Here is a 16,075-nt window from a genome sequence, read left to right on the forward strand (position 1 = left end):
GAAAGAGGACGAGAGGAGGGGCTTTGGATGTTCAGTCAGGCGAGACTCCGAGAGTTGGTGGGGGGTGGAGAGGGGGGAAAAGGTGGGTATACGTTGCTGTCTTGGATTTTTTTTTTTGTTTGTTTGTTTGAGGGGGGTGTTTGAAGAGAGAGGGTCTCTTCCTATTCCGGGTGTCTTGTATTAATGAGATGATATATACGATTGTCACTTATTTCAGGACAACCGACTAGGCAGATGAGGACAGTTGAACAGTCCAACGGTCGAGTAAAGAGAGAGCGTGTGTGAATCGACGGAACGCAGCCCCGCACTGGTCAATCTTCCGTTGCGGCTGATCGGTGCGATGCTGTCAAGTCAGCTCAGGACACGGTGAATAAAAAAGGAAAAAAAAGGGTTCAGACGGAGAAGAGCCGAAAAAGAATAGGACAGACAAAAAGAACTAAATAAAAAGGGGAAGGAGTGAAAGACAGACCTTGATTAGATGTGGGTGATGGAATTATATTGCAGGTGATTGGGGGGGCTGGAAGGTGGGACGTGCAGGAGTTACAGTAGTTACAGTAGTTGGATTAATCCTGCATGGGGATTGATTGATTCTCATGTGGATATCGTTGCAATGGAGTAGACGTTATATAGAATAGATCAAGAAGAAGAAAGAAAGAAGTGAAGTGAATGAGAAGAAGAAAGAGAGAAGAGAAGAAGATGAAGAAAAAGAGTAAAAAACAAAGAAAGGTCTAGACCGTGTGCCTGAGGCAGCCATGACTGATCTATCCAGCATGATACTACAGAGTTTATTACTTGATACTCAAGGATACTCACGAATGGTTTCGCTATTCATAACGCCCACAATCAATGCAAACTATAGACGAGAAAGAATCATACCTTCCACACTATCTCCAACACCCGAGGCGGCCCCTCCCCCGGCTCATGCACGTAGATCTGTCGAACCTCACCCGCCACCTCGACCGCGTCCACCAACCGATACGACACCTTGCCCTCGTCCTTCTTCCGCACCGGGCCCAGACTATATCCGAACGGGTCCCACCCGTCGTACTTGCTGTCCAGCCACGTATGCTCCATCCCCACCAGCGTGTCCTCGTCCGTGCCCTCCGAGTACTGCACCACCGAGTACCCGTTGATCAGATACCACCCGTCCGCCAGCCGCCAGCGCCGCAGCAGACAGTCGTCGCCGCAGATCCGGGCCACCCGGCCAAGCCCCACCATGTTCGCCGCGTGCCACGACTTCCAGTGGTGAACCGACAGCGGCAGCGGGCGCCCGGACTCGTAGAACCCAGACGCGTCGTCACGCAGGTCCAGCTGGTGCAGGTCCCGGTCCCAGGTGAGCTTCGTCGTCGTGTGCGCCTGGATACACCGCGCGACCATGCGGTCCCCCGCGCCCTTAAAATCATAGCACTCGTCGAACTCGGCGTAGATCTGCGCCAGCAGCGGCATCGACAGGAAGATGCCGGCACCCCCGTACGCCATGAAGCTGCCCATGTACAGCTGGTGCGGGTCCTCCGTGACGCCGCCGACGTACAGCGGCTGGCTCGCGTCGTACGTCGCGAACCGGTCGACCAGGTTGCGCATCGACGGGAAGAAGGTGTCGTCGTCGATGAGCACCGCCCACTCCGTCGTCTCCTCCCGCTGCTCGTACAGGATCTGGATGAGCGTGAAGTACCGGTCCAGCCGCTCGTCGTCCGCCTCGATGAGCGTGAGCCGCACGCCCAACCGCTCCGCCTTCCTGCGCACCTTGTCTGTGAAGCTCGCGCCTTCGTCCGTCAGCGCGATGATCCGCGTGTTGGTGCCTGCCGCCCAGTGCGCGAACGCGTCCAGCGACTCGAGCAGTCGGTCCAGCGACGTCGACACGCCAAAGGTCATGTGGGATGCATCGGGGGGAGGACGCGCGGGGGGGCCCGGGATCGTCAGGGTCGTTGCGCACTTCTCGTCTGGTAGGGGTGCGTGAGCGGCCTCGTCGTCGTCGCTGAGGGCGAGGGGCGCGGAGTTGGGGAGCTTGAGGTCGAGGGCGTCGGAGTAGCCTGTGAAGTTCGCGGTGGGGGCGACGGCAATCTCGAGCCGGGAGTATTCCACCGAGCCGTTGTATCCGTGCGATCGGAGCAGGTCCAGATCCACGTAGCAGGTGTAATTGGCGGTGGTGGCCGACAGGGGACGGTGGACGTTCGATCGCGGAGAGTCGGCGGAACCAGTGCGCGAAAAGAGGAAGAGTATGGCACAGCCGGACACGAAGGCTCCTGCAATGGCGAGGAATCGTCGGATGGTGGGCTGGCGCACCTGGGATAAGAATTGCGGGTGATTATGGTGAGGTTGCTGCATCATGACCCGTACATGGCTGATTTGCGCTGCAGGCTGACACTCAGGTTCATGAAGGGGCCAGTTAACGGGTGTAGAAGCTGTAGTGTGAAAAAGAGAATGAGAGAATGAGAGTTTAAAAAAACACGACTGATTCTGCTACCAGGGAGAACCTTGATTGCGATGAACGATCAGCCAGGGTGTTTTAAGGGGACGGTGGGAATGTTTGATCGGCTCAATTCCCTCCCGTCGATCATTAATTCTTTCGCTTGCCCTGGATTCACCATCCGTCGTCTCTGGCAAGGGCAGGATATCCATTTCGGATTAAACGATTGGATCCATCTCATCACTGGCAGAGATTGACCGCGTCTTCTACAAAATATCAACTTGAAGGATGGACCAATAACTAAACTAGCTAAACAAATAAACATCGGTTAGTAAGCACTAGGTTCAGCGACCAGTGCGCTGTATAAACGATTATGCAGTCCACATATCCATCGTTACCATCGAATCTGTACGTGGAACATTCCCACTCGTACTGGGTGTCTACTACTGTCTTCTAAAGTGTACAATCACCAGATATGGACTTCTACACGACTGTGACAAAGCCTAGTGATTAGGGTTATCCACATGGCTCTGACCACCGGGATCAACCACGTGGGCCGAAGATAGAACAATGAATCGTCAAGCCCCATACGTGGCAAGGTAGAACAAAGGAAAGAAAATATTCATTGATTTAGCAGAGAAATCCGTCACATCATCTCCTTCATATCCTCATGCACGGACAACCATCTTTTTCTTGTTGTCTGGCTTGATTGAAGATCCCCGTCCACACAGCAAAGAACTGATTGGCGCACCCTTGGCTCTAGATCATCTAGTCTAGATCGAGAAAAATAAGATGTATAAACAAGAAGAAAACAAAGATAATCAAACAATCTACAGAGAGTTGACCAGTTTGCGCTCCTTGCGCAGCGCGCGCAGCTTCACGCGCGCATCCTCCAACGGCACCATGACGCCCTTGTTCTGCGTGGCCGGGTCGTCGCGGTTGCGGATGTTGACCGTGCGGGACTCCTTCTCCTGGGCGCCGACCACTATAGACAGAGTTAGTAAATCAAATCCCACGGTCGGATGTTCTATGGCAAGACTTACCGAAGATGAAGTTGTACTGCGCCAACTGGCCGGTACGGATCTTCTTCTGCATGGTGTTGCCACTGACGTCGATGTCGACGTTCAACTTGTCCCCCCGCAGGATCGTCTGCAGCTCCTCCACGTAGTCATTCACCGCAGGCATGACCGGCACGATCAGGATCTGCCGCGGGCTGATCCAGAACGGCCACTTACCGCCGAAGTGCTCGATCAGGATACCCAGGAATCGCTCGAAGCTGCCGATGATGGCGCGGTGGATGACCACCGGGCGGGCACGGCCCGCGGCCAATTCGGCGGCCTTGGTCTCCGCCTCCTTGTTCTCACCTTCCTTGGGCTGTTCCTTGGAGTGTTCCTTGTGTTCCTTGGAGTGTTCCTTGGAGTGTTCCTTGGAGTGTTCCTTGGAGTGTTCCTTGGGATGCGCAGCGCCCGGCTGGGCCCGCTCGTTGGTCATGTACTCGAGCTTAAAGTTGAGCGGCGCCTGGTAGTCCAGCTGGATGGTGGCGCACTGGAACTCCCGCTTGAGAGCGTCGGCGATGGTGATGTCGATCTTCGGGCCGTAGAAGGCACCGTCACCCTCGTCGATGATCCAATCGTCGCCCATGAACTTCGTCATGGCCTTCTTCAGCTGGTCCTCGGCATAGTCCCAGGTCTCCAGCTCGCCGAGATACTTCTCAGGGCGGGTGGAGAGCTTCAGCTTGAAGGTGAAGCCGAACAGCCCGTAGATAGACTGCAGGAAGTCGAAAAGACCCTCGATCTCCGACATGATCTACAGGGAGTTAGTTGGATGGCCACTCAGGGTAGATGGTAGGTACATACCTGCTCTTGCGTGCAGAAAATGTGGGTGTCGTCCTGCTGGAACTTGCGCACCCGCGTCAGGCCGCTCAGCGCACCGGATGCCTCATTTCGGTGCAAGACGCCGAAATCAGCAATACGCAGGGGCAACTCCCGGTAGCTGCGCTCCCGGTGGCCAAACAGAACAAAGTGTCCCGGGCAGTTCATGGGCTTCAGCGCCCACTCCTTCTTCTCAACATCCAGCTTGAACATGTCGTCCTTGTAGTGAGCCCAGTGACCAGAGGTCTTCCAGATCCCCACGTCGTACATGTTGGGGGTCTGGACTTCCTGGTAGCCCCGCTTGCGGTACTCCGTCCGCAGCAGAGACTGCAGTGCGTTGAAGATCTTGGTGCCGTTGGGCAGCAGGAAAGGACAACCCGGAGAGACCTCGTCGAAGAAGAAAAGCTCCTGTTCCCGGCCGAGCTTAACATGGTTGCGCTTCTCAGCTTCCTCCAGGAACTTCAGGTGCTCTTGCATCAGCTTCTTGTCCGGAAATGCAACACCACGAATGCGCTGCAGGGAGTCGTTGGCCTGATCACCCAGGAAGTAGGCAGAGGAGTTCTGTATCGCAAGTCAGTCTGCTTTCTAACCCAGAAAAGCAAAGAAACCCCTTGGCATTCATACCTGCATGATCTTGAAGGTCTTGATCTTTCCGGTGTTCTGGATGTGGGGTCCACGGCAAAGATCGACAAGGGTACCGCAGCGGTAGACGGTGCTCTTCTCTCCAGTCACCAACTTCTCAATGTAGTGCAGCTTGTACTTGCTGTAAGAGAACATCTTGCGGAGGTTCTCTTTCGACACCTCCAGGCGGTCAAAGTTCTGCTTCTCCTTGAACACCTTCTGTGTCCTGGTATCCAAGGACTTCCAATCGGTCTCCCGAACAACGCGACTATCCAAAGTTAGTATCGACACCCGAATACGCGACGTTTTAAACATACCCCTCCGGCATAGCCATGTCGTAGAAGAAGCCCTGCGGGGTGGGCGGACCGTGCGAAAGCAGACACCCATATTCGCACTCGCAGGCCTCACCCATACAGTGCGCGCTGGAGTGCCAGAAAACCTCCCGACCCTCGGGGTTGTCGAAGGGCACATAAGAGACGGTGCAGTCGCCCTCCAGAGGACGGTTCAAATCCCAGAGTTCCTTCTTGTCGATCTTGGCGAGGACCACAGTGGCACTCAGTTCCTTGGGCACATTCTTCAGCAGTTGGGCCGGGGTGGTCTCGTAGGCTTTGGCGGTGACGGAAGACGTAGCACCATTTCCGAGATCGAGGGTGACGTTGATTTCAGGGTGCGCTCGGTTCTTGGTCTCCTCGAGATGTTGCTGCCAGAGTTCCTCGAAGAGTTTGTTTCGTTCGATAATGAAATCGGGGAGCGAGTCGTCGCCTGGCGCGAGGGGCATTAGGAGGGGCTCTCACTTTTTTTGCGGGGTTCTGCAGTCTCATTTGAACTCACTTTGCGACCTGATAGGCAGGTCCTTTTGGCCTTCCGCTGCCATATTTGAAGCCAGGATTGATAGTCAATTGATCAAATTGTCGGAAGAGCGAGGAACAGGGCTATAAAGGCAGGAAACGATTGAATGACTCGAATTGGTGACTCAAACCTACTATATCGACAATAATCCACGGAGATCAACCAATGCGGGAATTGGGCAAACGCCCGAAGGCGGTGAGTCACATGACGGCCAACTGCCCTTGCCTCAGGAAAAAAAAGCAGAAAAAAAAAAAAAAAACCCATCGCCTTCCCTTACATAATCCTGTCCTCGTCGGAACTAGCGACACTTTACCGCTTCGAGCCTCCCACCAGCCCGAAGAAAACTTCTCCGTCCATTCAGGCCGGTATCTCAATCCGCTCGATCGCATCAATCATATCGCCAGCATGTCTTTTCGCGGTCGTGGTGGCCCCAGAGGTGGCTCCGGCTTTCGTGGTGGTGAGTTTGAGAATCCAGCGACAGGTCGATCTTGGTGGTGGTTCAAGCCCAGCTAACGAAATTTTCTTGTGAACAGGTCGGGGAGGTTTCCAGCAGCAGTCGTTCGGTCCTCCCGCGCAGGTCCTAGGTAAATAGCGCTATTCCAGTTGGATTTGGGAGGAAATATGGGCTTGGGCAGACAGTGACTAATATTTGATCAATTGGATAGAGATGGGATCGTTCATGCACGCTTGTGAGGGCGAGATGCTCTGCGAGTCGATCAACCCCAAGATTCCTTATTTCAACGCTCCGATCTACCTTGAGAACAAAGTACGACCCGATTCCTGAATTGCATTCGAAGGTCGTTGATAACTGATTTGGTTTGCTCTAGACCCCCATTGGAAAGGTCGACGAGGTCCTCGGTCCCATCAACCAGGTGTACTTCACCGTCAAGCCCCAGGAGGGAATCGTCGCGACCTCGTTCAAGCCTGGCGACAAGGTCTACATCGGCGGGGATAAGCTCCTTCCTCTGGAGAAGTGCGTGTTTTCCCCTCAAACTCTTTTTTTCGAAGGGATATATGCTAATTACATGACTATAGGTTCCTTCCCAAGCCTAAGCCTCCTCCGGGTACGTTTTTGGGTGTTTGTCACCTTACTTCTTTATCACCGCTAACCCAAACGCAGGATCCAAGGTCAGGAAGCCCGCAGCCGGTGGCCGTGGTGGACGGGGCGGCAGCTTTGGCGGCCGTGGAGGCGCTCCCCGAGGCCGTGGTGGTCCCCGCGGCGGCGGTGGTTTCTCCCGTGGTGGTGGTGGTGGTTTCTCCCGCGGCGGCGGTGGTGGCTTTGGCGGCCGTGGAGGTGGTGGTCGCGGCGGAGGCTTTGGCGGTGGCCGTGGTGGTGGTGGCCGTGGTGGTGGTGGTTTCCGTGGTGGACGTTTCTAGACAGTGTCTATCTTGTTTCGTCCTGTCTTATTATGGCGTTATGGGAAAATGGGAGCTCTTTCAGGAACCTTTTTGTCTCGATATTCTTGTGCATCCTAAGAAAAAAAGAAAGAAAACATCAAGCCTGTCGATACCCTCGGGCCAGTGGATCAACAAATATTATTGGATGTCACCTTTCAACAGACTCTAGTAAACATGGAAAATTTATAAAATAATAATGTAGTCATGGATAGGATCCCCAATAGAGAGACAAAACAAGGAAAATATCGGACAGTTGTGGCTGGTGGATCAAGCAACACCGCCACCGACAATGACGTTTGGGACACCGCCCGGCTTTACGCTTGTCAACACTCAACATTCCCTTCAACCACCCGTCATTCTCTCCGCACTTTCTCCTCTCCCACCCTCCCCCTGATATACCCCCGTTGAGATACCCCCAATTCCCCTGTGATCTGTTCGAAGGGACTATATTTTTCGATTTACTTTTTTGTCTGAGCATGTCTCGTCGGACATCCGCCATGTCTTCGAGCACTTCTGCGAATAGCGGTGGTTCGCCAACCGGTGATGGCGGTAAGCTACATTATCTGGAAACAAATAGAGGGGGGAAGAGCCCAGTGCTCATGATTTACAGGCCAGGAAAAACAGAAGATGCTGCTCTCTTCAGAGACTGGGCACTTTAGCATGATCAAGTAAGTCCTGATCGTTCAACGGCTCGTTGAATATGGCACTGACTGGACATGAATTGGGCAGGGCTTTGCATTTGGCAGATCTAGTAACTGAGCTCAATGGTACGTTATGGCTTTTTTACCCTTTTTCTTGCACTGTGGTTCAGAAAGGGATGTTCGATATTGTTGTCGAGTGTCCTGATTCTACTGCTGTCTTTCTCTGTTTTTATTTACTTGTTTTTTCTGGTTCCAACCGCTGACATGTGATAGGATTCTGCGGAGGTAACGCTCAACCCAAGTCGCCCACCTGAATGAATATGCCACTGACGATCACATCCAGTCATGTCTGTTCTCTCGTCTATGCGATACTGTCTTGGCGATCCCACTGAATACGGTGCCATCTGGGCCGCTCTCGCGTTCATGCCCTTCGGCCTGTTTTTCGACTTCATGGATGGCAAGATCGCCCGGTGGAGGGGCAAGTCGTCTCTCATGGGACAAGAGCTGGACTCGTTAGCGGATCTGGTAAGATAATTCCCGATGCGAGGGCGGATGCAAACACGTCATGTAAAGGAATAAATGAGGGTGACTGACGGTTCTTGCTATTGAAGATCTCCTTCGGAATGGCGCCCGCCGCCGCGGCTTTTGCGCTCGGCGTTCGCACCCCGGTCGACCACCTCCTACTCTCATTCTTCGTTCTCTGCGGCCTCACCCGGTTAGCTCGCTTCAACGTGACGGTTGCCGTGCTCCCCAAGGACAAGACCGGCAAGTCGAAGTACTTTGAAGGCACTCCGATCCCCACCACGCTCTCCATCTCCTTCCTGATGGCCTACTGGGTGTCGCAAGGGTGGATCCAGGAGGATCTGCCGCTGGGACTGATCGCCGCGGGCACGTCGTTCGAGTTCCACCCCGTGGTGCTGATGTTCGTCCTGCACGGCTGCATGATGGTCAGCAAGACGATACACATCCCCAAGCCTTAGACGAGGGGCACTGGAACGAGCTGCCCAGATCCTGTCGACCCTTGGTTGCATGATAGATGTTTTACGAGCATATATAGGATAAGAAGGGCAACTTGATAAGAGCGGAGCGGAGGATTCAACATACCGCGGATGCAGATATGAATTGATCGCATTGATTGAGTTGGCCTGAGCAAATATTGGAGATGACATAAAAAGGACGAGTGTGCCATGTGCCATTGGAAAAGACTTGATTCATGTGCAAGTGAGAAAAGTTTGCTGGCTGGATAACCAGCCTTGAAAATACCACGCATAAAGATGTTCCATCCTAGCTTGATAGAATCACGGAATAGACAAGTTGATAGATGTCTTTCCTGTTTAGACTCGTATAGAATACTCGATTTCGAGCCCTCTTCTCTAATAATTATAGAACGGGTGTCTACGTCCGTAATACCAGCTATAACTCCAGTCGATGGCTACTTTATATATATCACACATCCGTCATTTTGAATCACCCTCAATTTATCCGTCAAATCATTGTACTCAACCCACTCTAGCCATGGTCATGTTCTCTTATGGCTCACCCATTTTCTTGTACCATGCCAGTACACCTGTTTCTTTTCATCCCAGCCTCCTATTTCCCTGTCCAACATGCTACTGGCACGCTTTCGCCGTGTCTTTAGCATCTAAAGCCTAGAAGAGGAAGACGAAGAAAAGAATATAATGCCCAGTTCTAGACTATCAAACACAGATAAGCATTCTTTTCTCTGTCCCTCCCGTCTTCACAGCGCCCTACCCAGATAGTCAACAAAACGGTCAACCTCACAGCATTACCTTACCCTCGACTAGGACGTAAACACAGCGCGAGCAGCACCTGGGATTGTCATCAATCTAAGTCGATGTCCCGCTGAACAAAACCAAAACCCTGGTCAAGATAGCTATGGAAGCACTACCTTCTCTGCCGAGGATTCTGTTTGTTAGTAGTACCTCTTGTGGTAAATCGACCGGATGTTGAAATCGATTATATATTCCCATGGCTGGAAGAGTAGTCAATTGTCAAAACGGAAATGGTCAATTCTCTACCCTGTGTTACCATTGTATATATGCACTATCTATGTTCCTGGCGGGTTTGGAACAGTTCAAGCACCGACTGCATCGATTCGTCTCATCCCAATAAGCGTCTTCTCAATAAGACTGACTGAGGACCTTTAAACGCATCTTCATACTATACCATGAATTCAACCATCACTTGGTACATAGGAGTCTTCAGCGCTACATGCTACAACGGGTCCGTACAAAACATAATACTACCTACCACACCCCCATCCATATCCCCTTCCAACCTTACGTATATATATACCTACATACCTCAGATAAAAGATACCCCAACAACCCCTCCATCCAAACCATCCATCCCCATCTGACCTGTCACCATAAACCCCAACAAGAACCACCTCGTGCCAACACGAAACAAAAACCCCGACAATCCAGCCCAGCCCAGCCCATTCCAGCCCGCCAGCCCGCCAGCCCACCAGCCAAGCACGAGTACCCCGTAGAAGTGGAGAGGCGGTGTCAGCAGCAAGCCACACACGCGCATTGTCAACGTCAGCATCAGCAGTGCTCCTCAGTGCTTGATAACTATCGAATAGGGGCAGGCTGCTGTGACTTGTCCAATACACAACTATTCACATGTATATATCTATCCACGCGCGTAGATGCATATCTCCTGCGTTCTGCACGAGAGACAAATAGCTGATTGTATGTCTATTGGTGGGGTTAGATGGATAGACGGGGTGTTGCATTGAGTGATATTGTTTTACTATCTCCTTGGATTAACTAATGAGCCATCTCTGGATTTCTAAGCGGGACTTGGTTTTCGAAAGTTGATGAGTGGTTGGTGTTTGCTGCGTCAGACTCCAGTCTGTAGTTAGTTACAATGTTTACTTCTAGCGACTGCACATGAATGGGTTGCCATTATATCTACTGAATGAGAGGGGTTTAATGTTTTCCTGCTCAAGACAATAGACACGATAGGAGTACGGAGTACAAATGATGAGGACAAGAATTGAAACCGCGAAAAGATTGATTGATTGATTGATTGAATGAATAAATGAAAGATTGACTGACAGGTGGAGACGGTCCAGGGGTCTAGATCGTGGCCGCTCCATTATCCAATTTATTTATATTTCACTCAACGTATTCTTTTTTTTTTTAAACTGATTTGACCCCTTAGAATCTACCATTTATCCATATTTATCCACGGATTGCTGAGTTGGCTATCTATATTTATTCTCTATCCGTACTTCATGGATAATACGAGTGATACGGAGTAGTAGACGGATATAATACGCGAACCAATCCACCAAGCCATCATCAACAACAGAGCCCTCAAAATCCAGAGTTCCGAGTCCCGACACAGCCGGAAACCAATTCAGTAATCGGTTTTCGCCGGCCGGGTTTCCGTCCGCATTACACAGATAGTATCCGTACTCCATACTGATGCGGCTATCTTCGTGATGGCGCAAGCGCTTCCAGTGTCCAGTGTCCAGTGTCCACTGTCTAGTGTCCACTGAATGGAGACGGGTCCGCAGACAATCCCTGCTGTGTTTGTCGGGTCGACGGCTGACAGCTGTGGATTTGGGATTGGTATTAGTATTCCGACAGGCGACAGCGCGTCTGGGTGATGGGATTGGCGGTGGAATCTCAATATGGCAGGATAACAAGCGGAACGGTCTTCCGACCGATGGGATTGGATATACAGATAGATACGTCTGCCTGTGTATCCGTAGATAACGTGTTATTACTGGAAACGAAACTTTCCAGTGGAAACCAACTCGTGGTCATTGATTGGTACAAACCCCGAGTTTGCATGTAAGGAACAGGAACATGAACCGGAACAGCCAGCCCTTGAGAGCTGAACACACACCCCGGTCATGCCATCCGTAGGTTCATCCGTCCATTGCCCTTGCATGCCCCGAGGTTCGAGGCGCGGCGTGTTCTGAAACACTGTCATAAGCTTAATCCACCACGTATGTGTTCTGGAATTGTTCAGTCTCCGCTGGATGGAGACGCGTGTGAAATTGGATGAGTATGGACTCCATAGTATGGACTCCATCAGTCCATACTATGGAGTAAGTATGGAAGGAAAAGAAGATTGATGGTAAGATGCCGGAATAGCCGTGCATAAAACAGTCCAGTAGAGGGCTGATTCAGTCATCAACTCAGGCACCTGCATTAATATTCATAACTCCTTACCACTAAAATCAACCCGGTAAATTACACGAGGGACGCACTCCGTCCATTCTGCCCTTTCCCCTCCAGTGATCATCGGTCGGGGCGCGTGCCCCGTGTCCAAGTGGATTAGTGTTGGCTGCAGATGTAAGGTTGGGTTACGTGTATCTCTGTCGCTCCTTTATGTATGGTTGATTGTGTTCTCTCGGTGTTACATTGTCTTTGGTTCAGTTGGATTTTGTCATCTTTTCTTGCTTCTTTTTCTTTTCTTTCTTTGAGACTCTTTCTCTCCTTTCTCTAAGCTGGTTGTTTTCATTTACACGACCCAACCAGGACATACCCAAGGAAAGAGGTAGGGATCTGGTCCACCGCCCGGGAACGTCCGTTTGAACCCATGGGACTGTCCCGTGTAAATTTTCCAGGGGTGAAAAGTAAACAGGAAAAAAAATACATCAAAAAAACAAACCTCCAGTAAATGAAAGACTGATCGTGAGTGATGACGATGATGACCAGCAGAATGTGACAGCTGTCGTCACAGATAATCCACCAGACATTTGCCGCCTTCCTTCACTACCAAAAAGGATAAGCCGGTAAAAATAATAAATAAATTGGTGTGTGTGTTTGTGTGGAAGACGGCTCGAGGGGATCCACTGCAATCAGCGCGGCGGACGATGATTGGGTGTCACCCGCAATACCGAAGCAAAGAAAAGAAATGAACTGACAGGAGACCGTCGGGGTTATACCCCCGGGGTACTTAGGTAGTACCTGATACCTAGGTATCTAGGTATCTAGGTACTCTACCTAGGGATGATAAGTATAATGATGATTATGGAAATATTGATGACGATGATGGTATCTCTACTCCGTACCCGATCTTGTATGTCATGTCCTTTCTTTTTATATCCACGTCGGATGATTTCGAATGACGGCGTCTGCTGGCCCCTCTCCGTTCTGCAGGGAAGAGTGTACCTGAGACTAACCCTATTAGGGATAGTCATAGGAATCAAACGAGACGGAGGACTTGGCGGGATGAAAGACGGCCCTGATAGGTAATGGAGTGCGTCGTCGTGGGGCATGATCTGCTGGGTGGTCGGTGATTATTGGACTGCAGGTCCGAAAGGGCAGATCATGGTCCTTGAGTAATCTGTTTGTTTGCACTCAGCACTTTAATTCTCATGTCATGGAAGACCCAACGAGGGGATATATATCAAGAGCGAGCACGAGTAAGTATAGATAAGGAATGTTGTATCAAGAAGAAGAAATAAAAAAGAAAAAGAAGAAAGAGAAAGAAGGTAAGGTAAGGTAAGTAAGGTAGTACTCAGTCCGTACTGGAAACCCAAACAGGAAACAGACTTACAGGATACATGGTGATACACGGGAAGTAAAATACGAACCAGGGTTCTTCCCCATCCGATCCAAGTTTCCCCCCATTGTTTGTTATTGCTTGCCTGTCCGTCGTAATCCCCCATACTCCATCCTCCAAACAATCTAGTATTCCTTCCGTTGCAACTAGTATTCTGTATTCCGTATTCTCCTCTTGGTGTCTTTCCCTCTCTCGCTCCCCCCTTCTCTCTCCCCTTCTCTCTCTCTCTCTCTCCCTCGAACTGCTGTCAGTCATTCCTGGTTTCCCTTCGAACCCTCCTTCCCCTCACCCCATCAATCACTCGTTTCGTCGCCTCGACTCTCGCATTCTTTTTTATTATTATTTGATTTTATTTTTTATTCAGTGGAGGGTCTCTTGACTGATTCCATTTCACACTACCTTCTCGAATTATACCTGGGAAATTCCCCATCTACCGCCAAACCGTTTCTAATCGGTTGCTGTGAAGACATCGTCCGGGTTCTCGCCTTAGGACGCTCATTAAATCTCTCCCGGGAGAAAGGGGGACTTGAAACACCCGCTCTTCAGACTCTTCCCCGCCAGGGTCCGTCTTTCTTCAGTACCACCCAACACTCTTTTCTCATCAACTACTTCCACCACCACCCTTCGATTTTCGCCCCTCCACGTCTTTGACTCCCTCTATCGTCCCGGTCGTTCCTCGTGTCAAGAGGATCTTCTCTCCAACCTCTCGTCCGATCACCCGTTCACGTCAAACCCGACGGTCGGGAATACGCTGACGAGACCCATCCGTTTCGAGGTCCTATCGCGACAGACTCGACGTCGCGACAACACTTCCCCAAACAAACGGACGTAGGAAAATCGTCGTGGGGCTCCCCAAGGGTTACGCAGGTCGTCCCTTATCCTTCGTTTGAAATATCTACCAGTGTCTGGAGCCGGTGCCCAGCCACTACCATACGAAAACCACCCCCTATTGTATCGCCTTCCGCCATCCTCCTCCCAACACACCATGAAGTCCTTCACGATGCGATCGGCTATCGCCGCCTCCATCCTGTTGCTGTCCGTCTCTCTCCCGGCAGTCACCGCTGAGGCTTCCGAGTATAAAGGCTGCTTCACCGAATCCACCGGGTTAGACGACGAAGGGCCCTACACATATCAGAGTGACGGGTATTGCCAAGAAAAATGTCTCAAAAAGAATGCCGCCGTCTTCGCCCTGTGGAAAGGTTCCAACTGTATGTGTGGTGATGAAATGCCCGAGAAATCCTCCAAAGGGGACGACGACAAGTGTAATACCAAGTGCTCTGGCTGGCCTGATAAGATGTGTAAGTCATGACCCCTCCCCCCTCCTTTGTTTCGTCGGTGGAAGGCCGACTAACGCTTGACAGGCGGTGGAAAGGATGCCTACTCGGTGTACTTGACTGGAGCCAAGAAGAATGTCGATTACCACGGTTCCAAGTCCTCGACCAGCAGTTCGTCCTCCTCCACGGACTCCAGCGCGACCGGTGGACAGACGGTCATCGAGACCTCGGAGGCCGAAGCGACGGAGGAAGCCGACAAGGATGACGGTCCCAACACCGCCGCCATCGCCGCCGGTGTGGTCGTCGGTGTGGTCGGTTTCTTTGCCCTGATCGGGGCCGGCTTCTTCCTCTGGCGGTTCCGTAATCGCAAGAACAACCAGGGCCAGTTCGATCGCGGCACCGGTGGCGACCAGTACGGCCAGCACATGTCGCAGAATTCCATGTCCGACTCGCGGTTCGACGGCGACTTCATGGCCCAGCGACGCCAGAGCAACGGCAGCATCGATGACGACCAGGACTTCTCGCGGCGGATTTTGCAGGTAACGAACGGTGATGCGGATCAGACTCGGTACTATGGGCGCTGACCGGTGTCTGCAGGTGAGAAACCCCGATGGATCGGTGATGCATTAATGGAGTTGAAAGTGGCGTTTCGGCTACCCACAGCTTGTGGCATGTCGGATCCATTAGCCCCTGCATCGCATTGTGCCCATGCCGTTCCATTTTACGACCTGTCATTTCACCTTTTGTTACAATTGTGCATTTACTTTATTCATTTTGTTTCTGCCGTACGCGGCCGCCGCATGGTTTTAACCGTGCGGTTGTATTATCTGCCCTCAGCGTTGCCTGTCTCTGCCTTGCATCACATCGGTGCCCTTATACTCTCCGTCCTTGACGGTCGAGGTACATCGATGAGCGGTCGAGCGGCCCTGGACAGTCATGCTCTACTGGGACGGAACTGTATTTATCAAAAGGCGTTGAAGTGGAGCTGAGTTCATTGTTCGACCATCTCCGACCGCTCGTGATCTTTTCTTTCCTTGACTTGGTTTTATTTGTATGTCCTTTTTTATACCTTTTTGTTTTTATTCTGAACGGGGGATATCCCTTTGGTCAACTTTGACTTTTGTTTTGTGTCTTGCTATCGTGACTCGACTCTTCGTCATCCCCTAATTATACACTTTCTGGGGATCGTACCTACCTAGACCGGGGCTGTACCTAGACGACGTGGTCTGTAGTTAATGTGAAGAATGAAGATACCAGTTGCCTGATGTGCCATCAACAAATCTACCTATTATATCAACTGTCATCGAACCCGATAGTAGATCTCGAACCACCCACCGTCCATCTTGTTTATATACTCCACCGTCCAACGAAATATAGTTATACATAGACGCAGACCACAAACCAACAATGTTTATCTCAATACCAACGCACAATACCCAATAATCTTTCATCAAGGCCTAATCT

General features: G+C 51.3%; 6 protein-coding genes across 6 annotated transcripts; 4 read left to right on the forward strand and 2 right to left on the reverse strand.

The window, feature by feature from the left end:
- Positions 1 to 818: 818 nt before the first annotated feature.
- On the reverse strand, positions 819 to 2,746 carry P168DRAFT_287877 (glycosyltransferase family 31 protein). The gene has a single exon (XM_024836665.1). The coding sequence runs from the start codon at positions 2,326 to 2,328 to the stop codon at positions 871 to 873; it is 1,458 nt and encodes a 485-aa protein (XP_024695978.1). The 5' UTR covers positions 2,329 to 2,746; the 3' UTR covers positions 819 to 870.
- Positions 2,747 to 3,042: 296 nt separating this feature from the next.
- P168DRAFT_324805 (threonine--tRNA ligase THS1) lies at positions 3,043 to 5,865 on the reverse strand. The gene is made up of 6 exons (XM_024840900.1): positions 5,731 to 5,865; positions 5,217 to 5,661; positions 4,903 to 5,167; positions 4,264 to 4,839; positions 3,451 to 4,213; positions 3,043 to 3,392 (listed from the first exon to the last, which is right to left on the reverse strand). The coding sequence occupies exons 1-6, from the start codon at positions 5,771 to 5,773 to the stop codon at positions 3,238 to 3,240; spliced, it is 2,247 nt and encodes a 748-aa protein (XP_024695979.1). The 5' UTR covers positions 5,774 to 5,865; the 3' UTR covers positions 3,043 to 3,237.
- A 415-nt stretch (positions 5,866 to 6,280) lies between these two features.
- Positions 6,281 to 7,125, forward strand: P168DRAFT_231543 (H/ACA ribonucleoprotein complex subunit GAR1/NAF1; the record flags this gene model as incomplete). Its single annotated transcript, XM_024833288.1, has 4 exons — positions 6,281 to 6,332; positions 6,414 to 6,514; positions 6,576 to 6,725; positions 6,877 to 7,125. Coding segments are annotated over 4 exons (552 nt in total), but the record flags the coding sequence as incomplete, so codon positions are not given.
- Positions 7,126 to 7,497: 372 nt separating this feature from the next.
- Positions 7,498 to 9,075, forward strand: P168DRAFT_287880 (CDP-diacylglycerol-serine O-phosphatidyltransferase). The gene is made up of 6 exons (XM_024836666.1): positions 7,498 to 7,695; positions 7,757 to 7,814; positions 7,876 to 7,913; positions 8,061 to 8,072; positions 8,131 to 8,312; positions 8,399 to 9,075. The coding sequence occupies exons 1-6, from the start codon at positions 7,644 to 7,646 to the stop codon at positions 8,765 to 8,767; spliced, it is 711 nt and encodes a 236-aa protein (XP_024695981.1). The 5' UTR covers positions 7,498 to 7,643; the 3' UTR covers positions 8,768 to 9,075.
- Positions 9,076 to 9,781: 706 nt separating this feature from the next.
- On the forward strand, positions 9,782 to 10,585 carry P168DRAFT_95226 (uncharacterized protein). The gene has a single exon (XM_024842234.1). It carries the CDS (start codon positions 10,020 to 10,022, stop codon positions 10,497 to 10,499), a length of 480 nt encoding a protein of 159 aa, XP_024695982.1. The 5' UTR covers positions 9,782 to 10,019; the 3' UTR covers positions 10,500 to 10,585.
- A 3,258-nt stretch (positions 10,586 to 13,843) lies between these two features.
- On the forward strand, positions 13,844 to 15,542 carry P168DRAFT_95277 (uncharacterized protein). Its single transcript, XM_024842235.1, has 4 exons — positions 13,844 to 13,899; positions 14,128 to 14,635; positions 14,699 to 15,150; positions 15,209 to 15,542. Exons 2-4 carry the CDS (start codon positions 14,323 to 14,325, stop codon positions 15,239 to 15,241), a joined length of 798 nt encoding a protein of 265 aa, XP_024695983.1. The 5' UTR covers positions 13,844 to 13,899; positions 14,128 to 14,322; the 3' UTR covers positions 15,242 to 15,542.
- Positions 15,543 to 16,075: the final 533 nt, after the last annotated feature.

The sequence above is a fragment of the Aspergillus campestris genome (assembly GCF_002847485.1).
Source record: "Aspergillus campestris IBT 28561 chromosome Unknown P168scaffold_2, whole genome shotgun sequence".
Classification (NCBI taxonomy): Eukaryota; Fungi; Ascomycota; class Eurotiomycetes; order Eurotiales; family Aspergillaceae; genus Aspergillus; species Aspergillus campestris.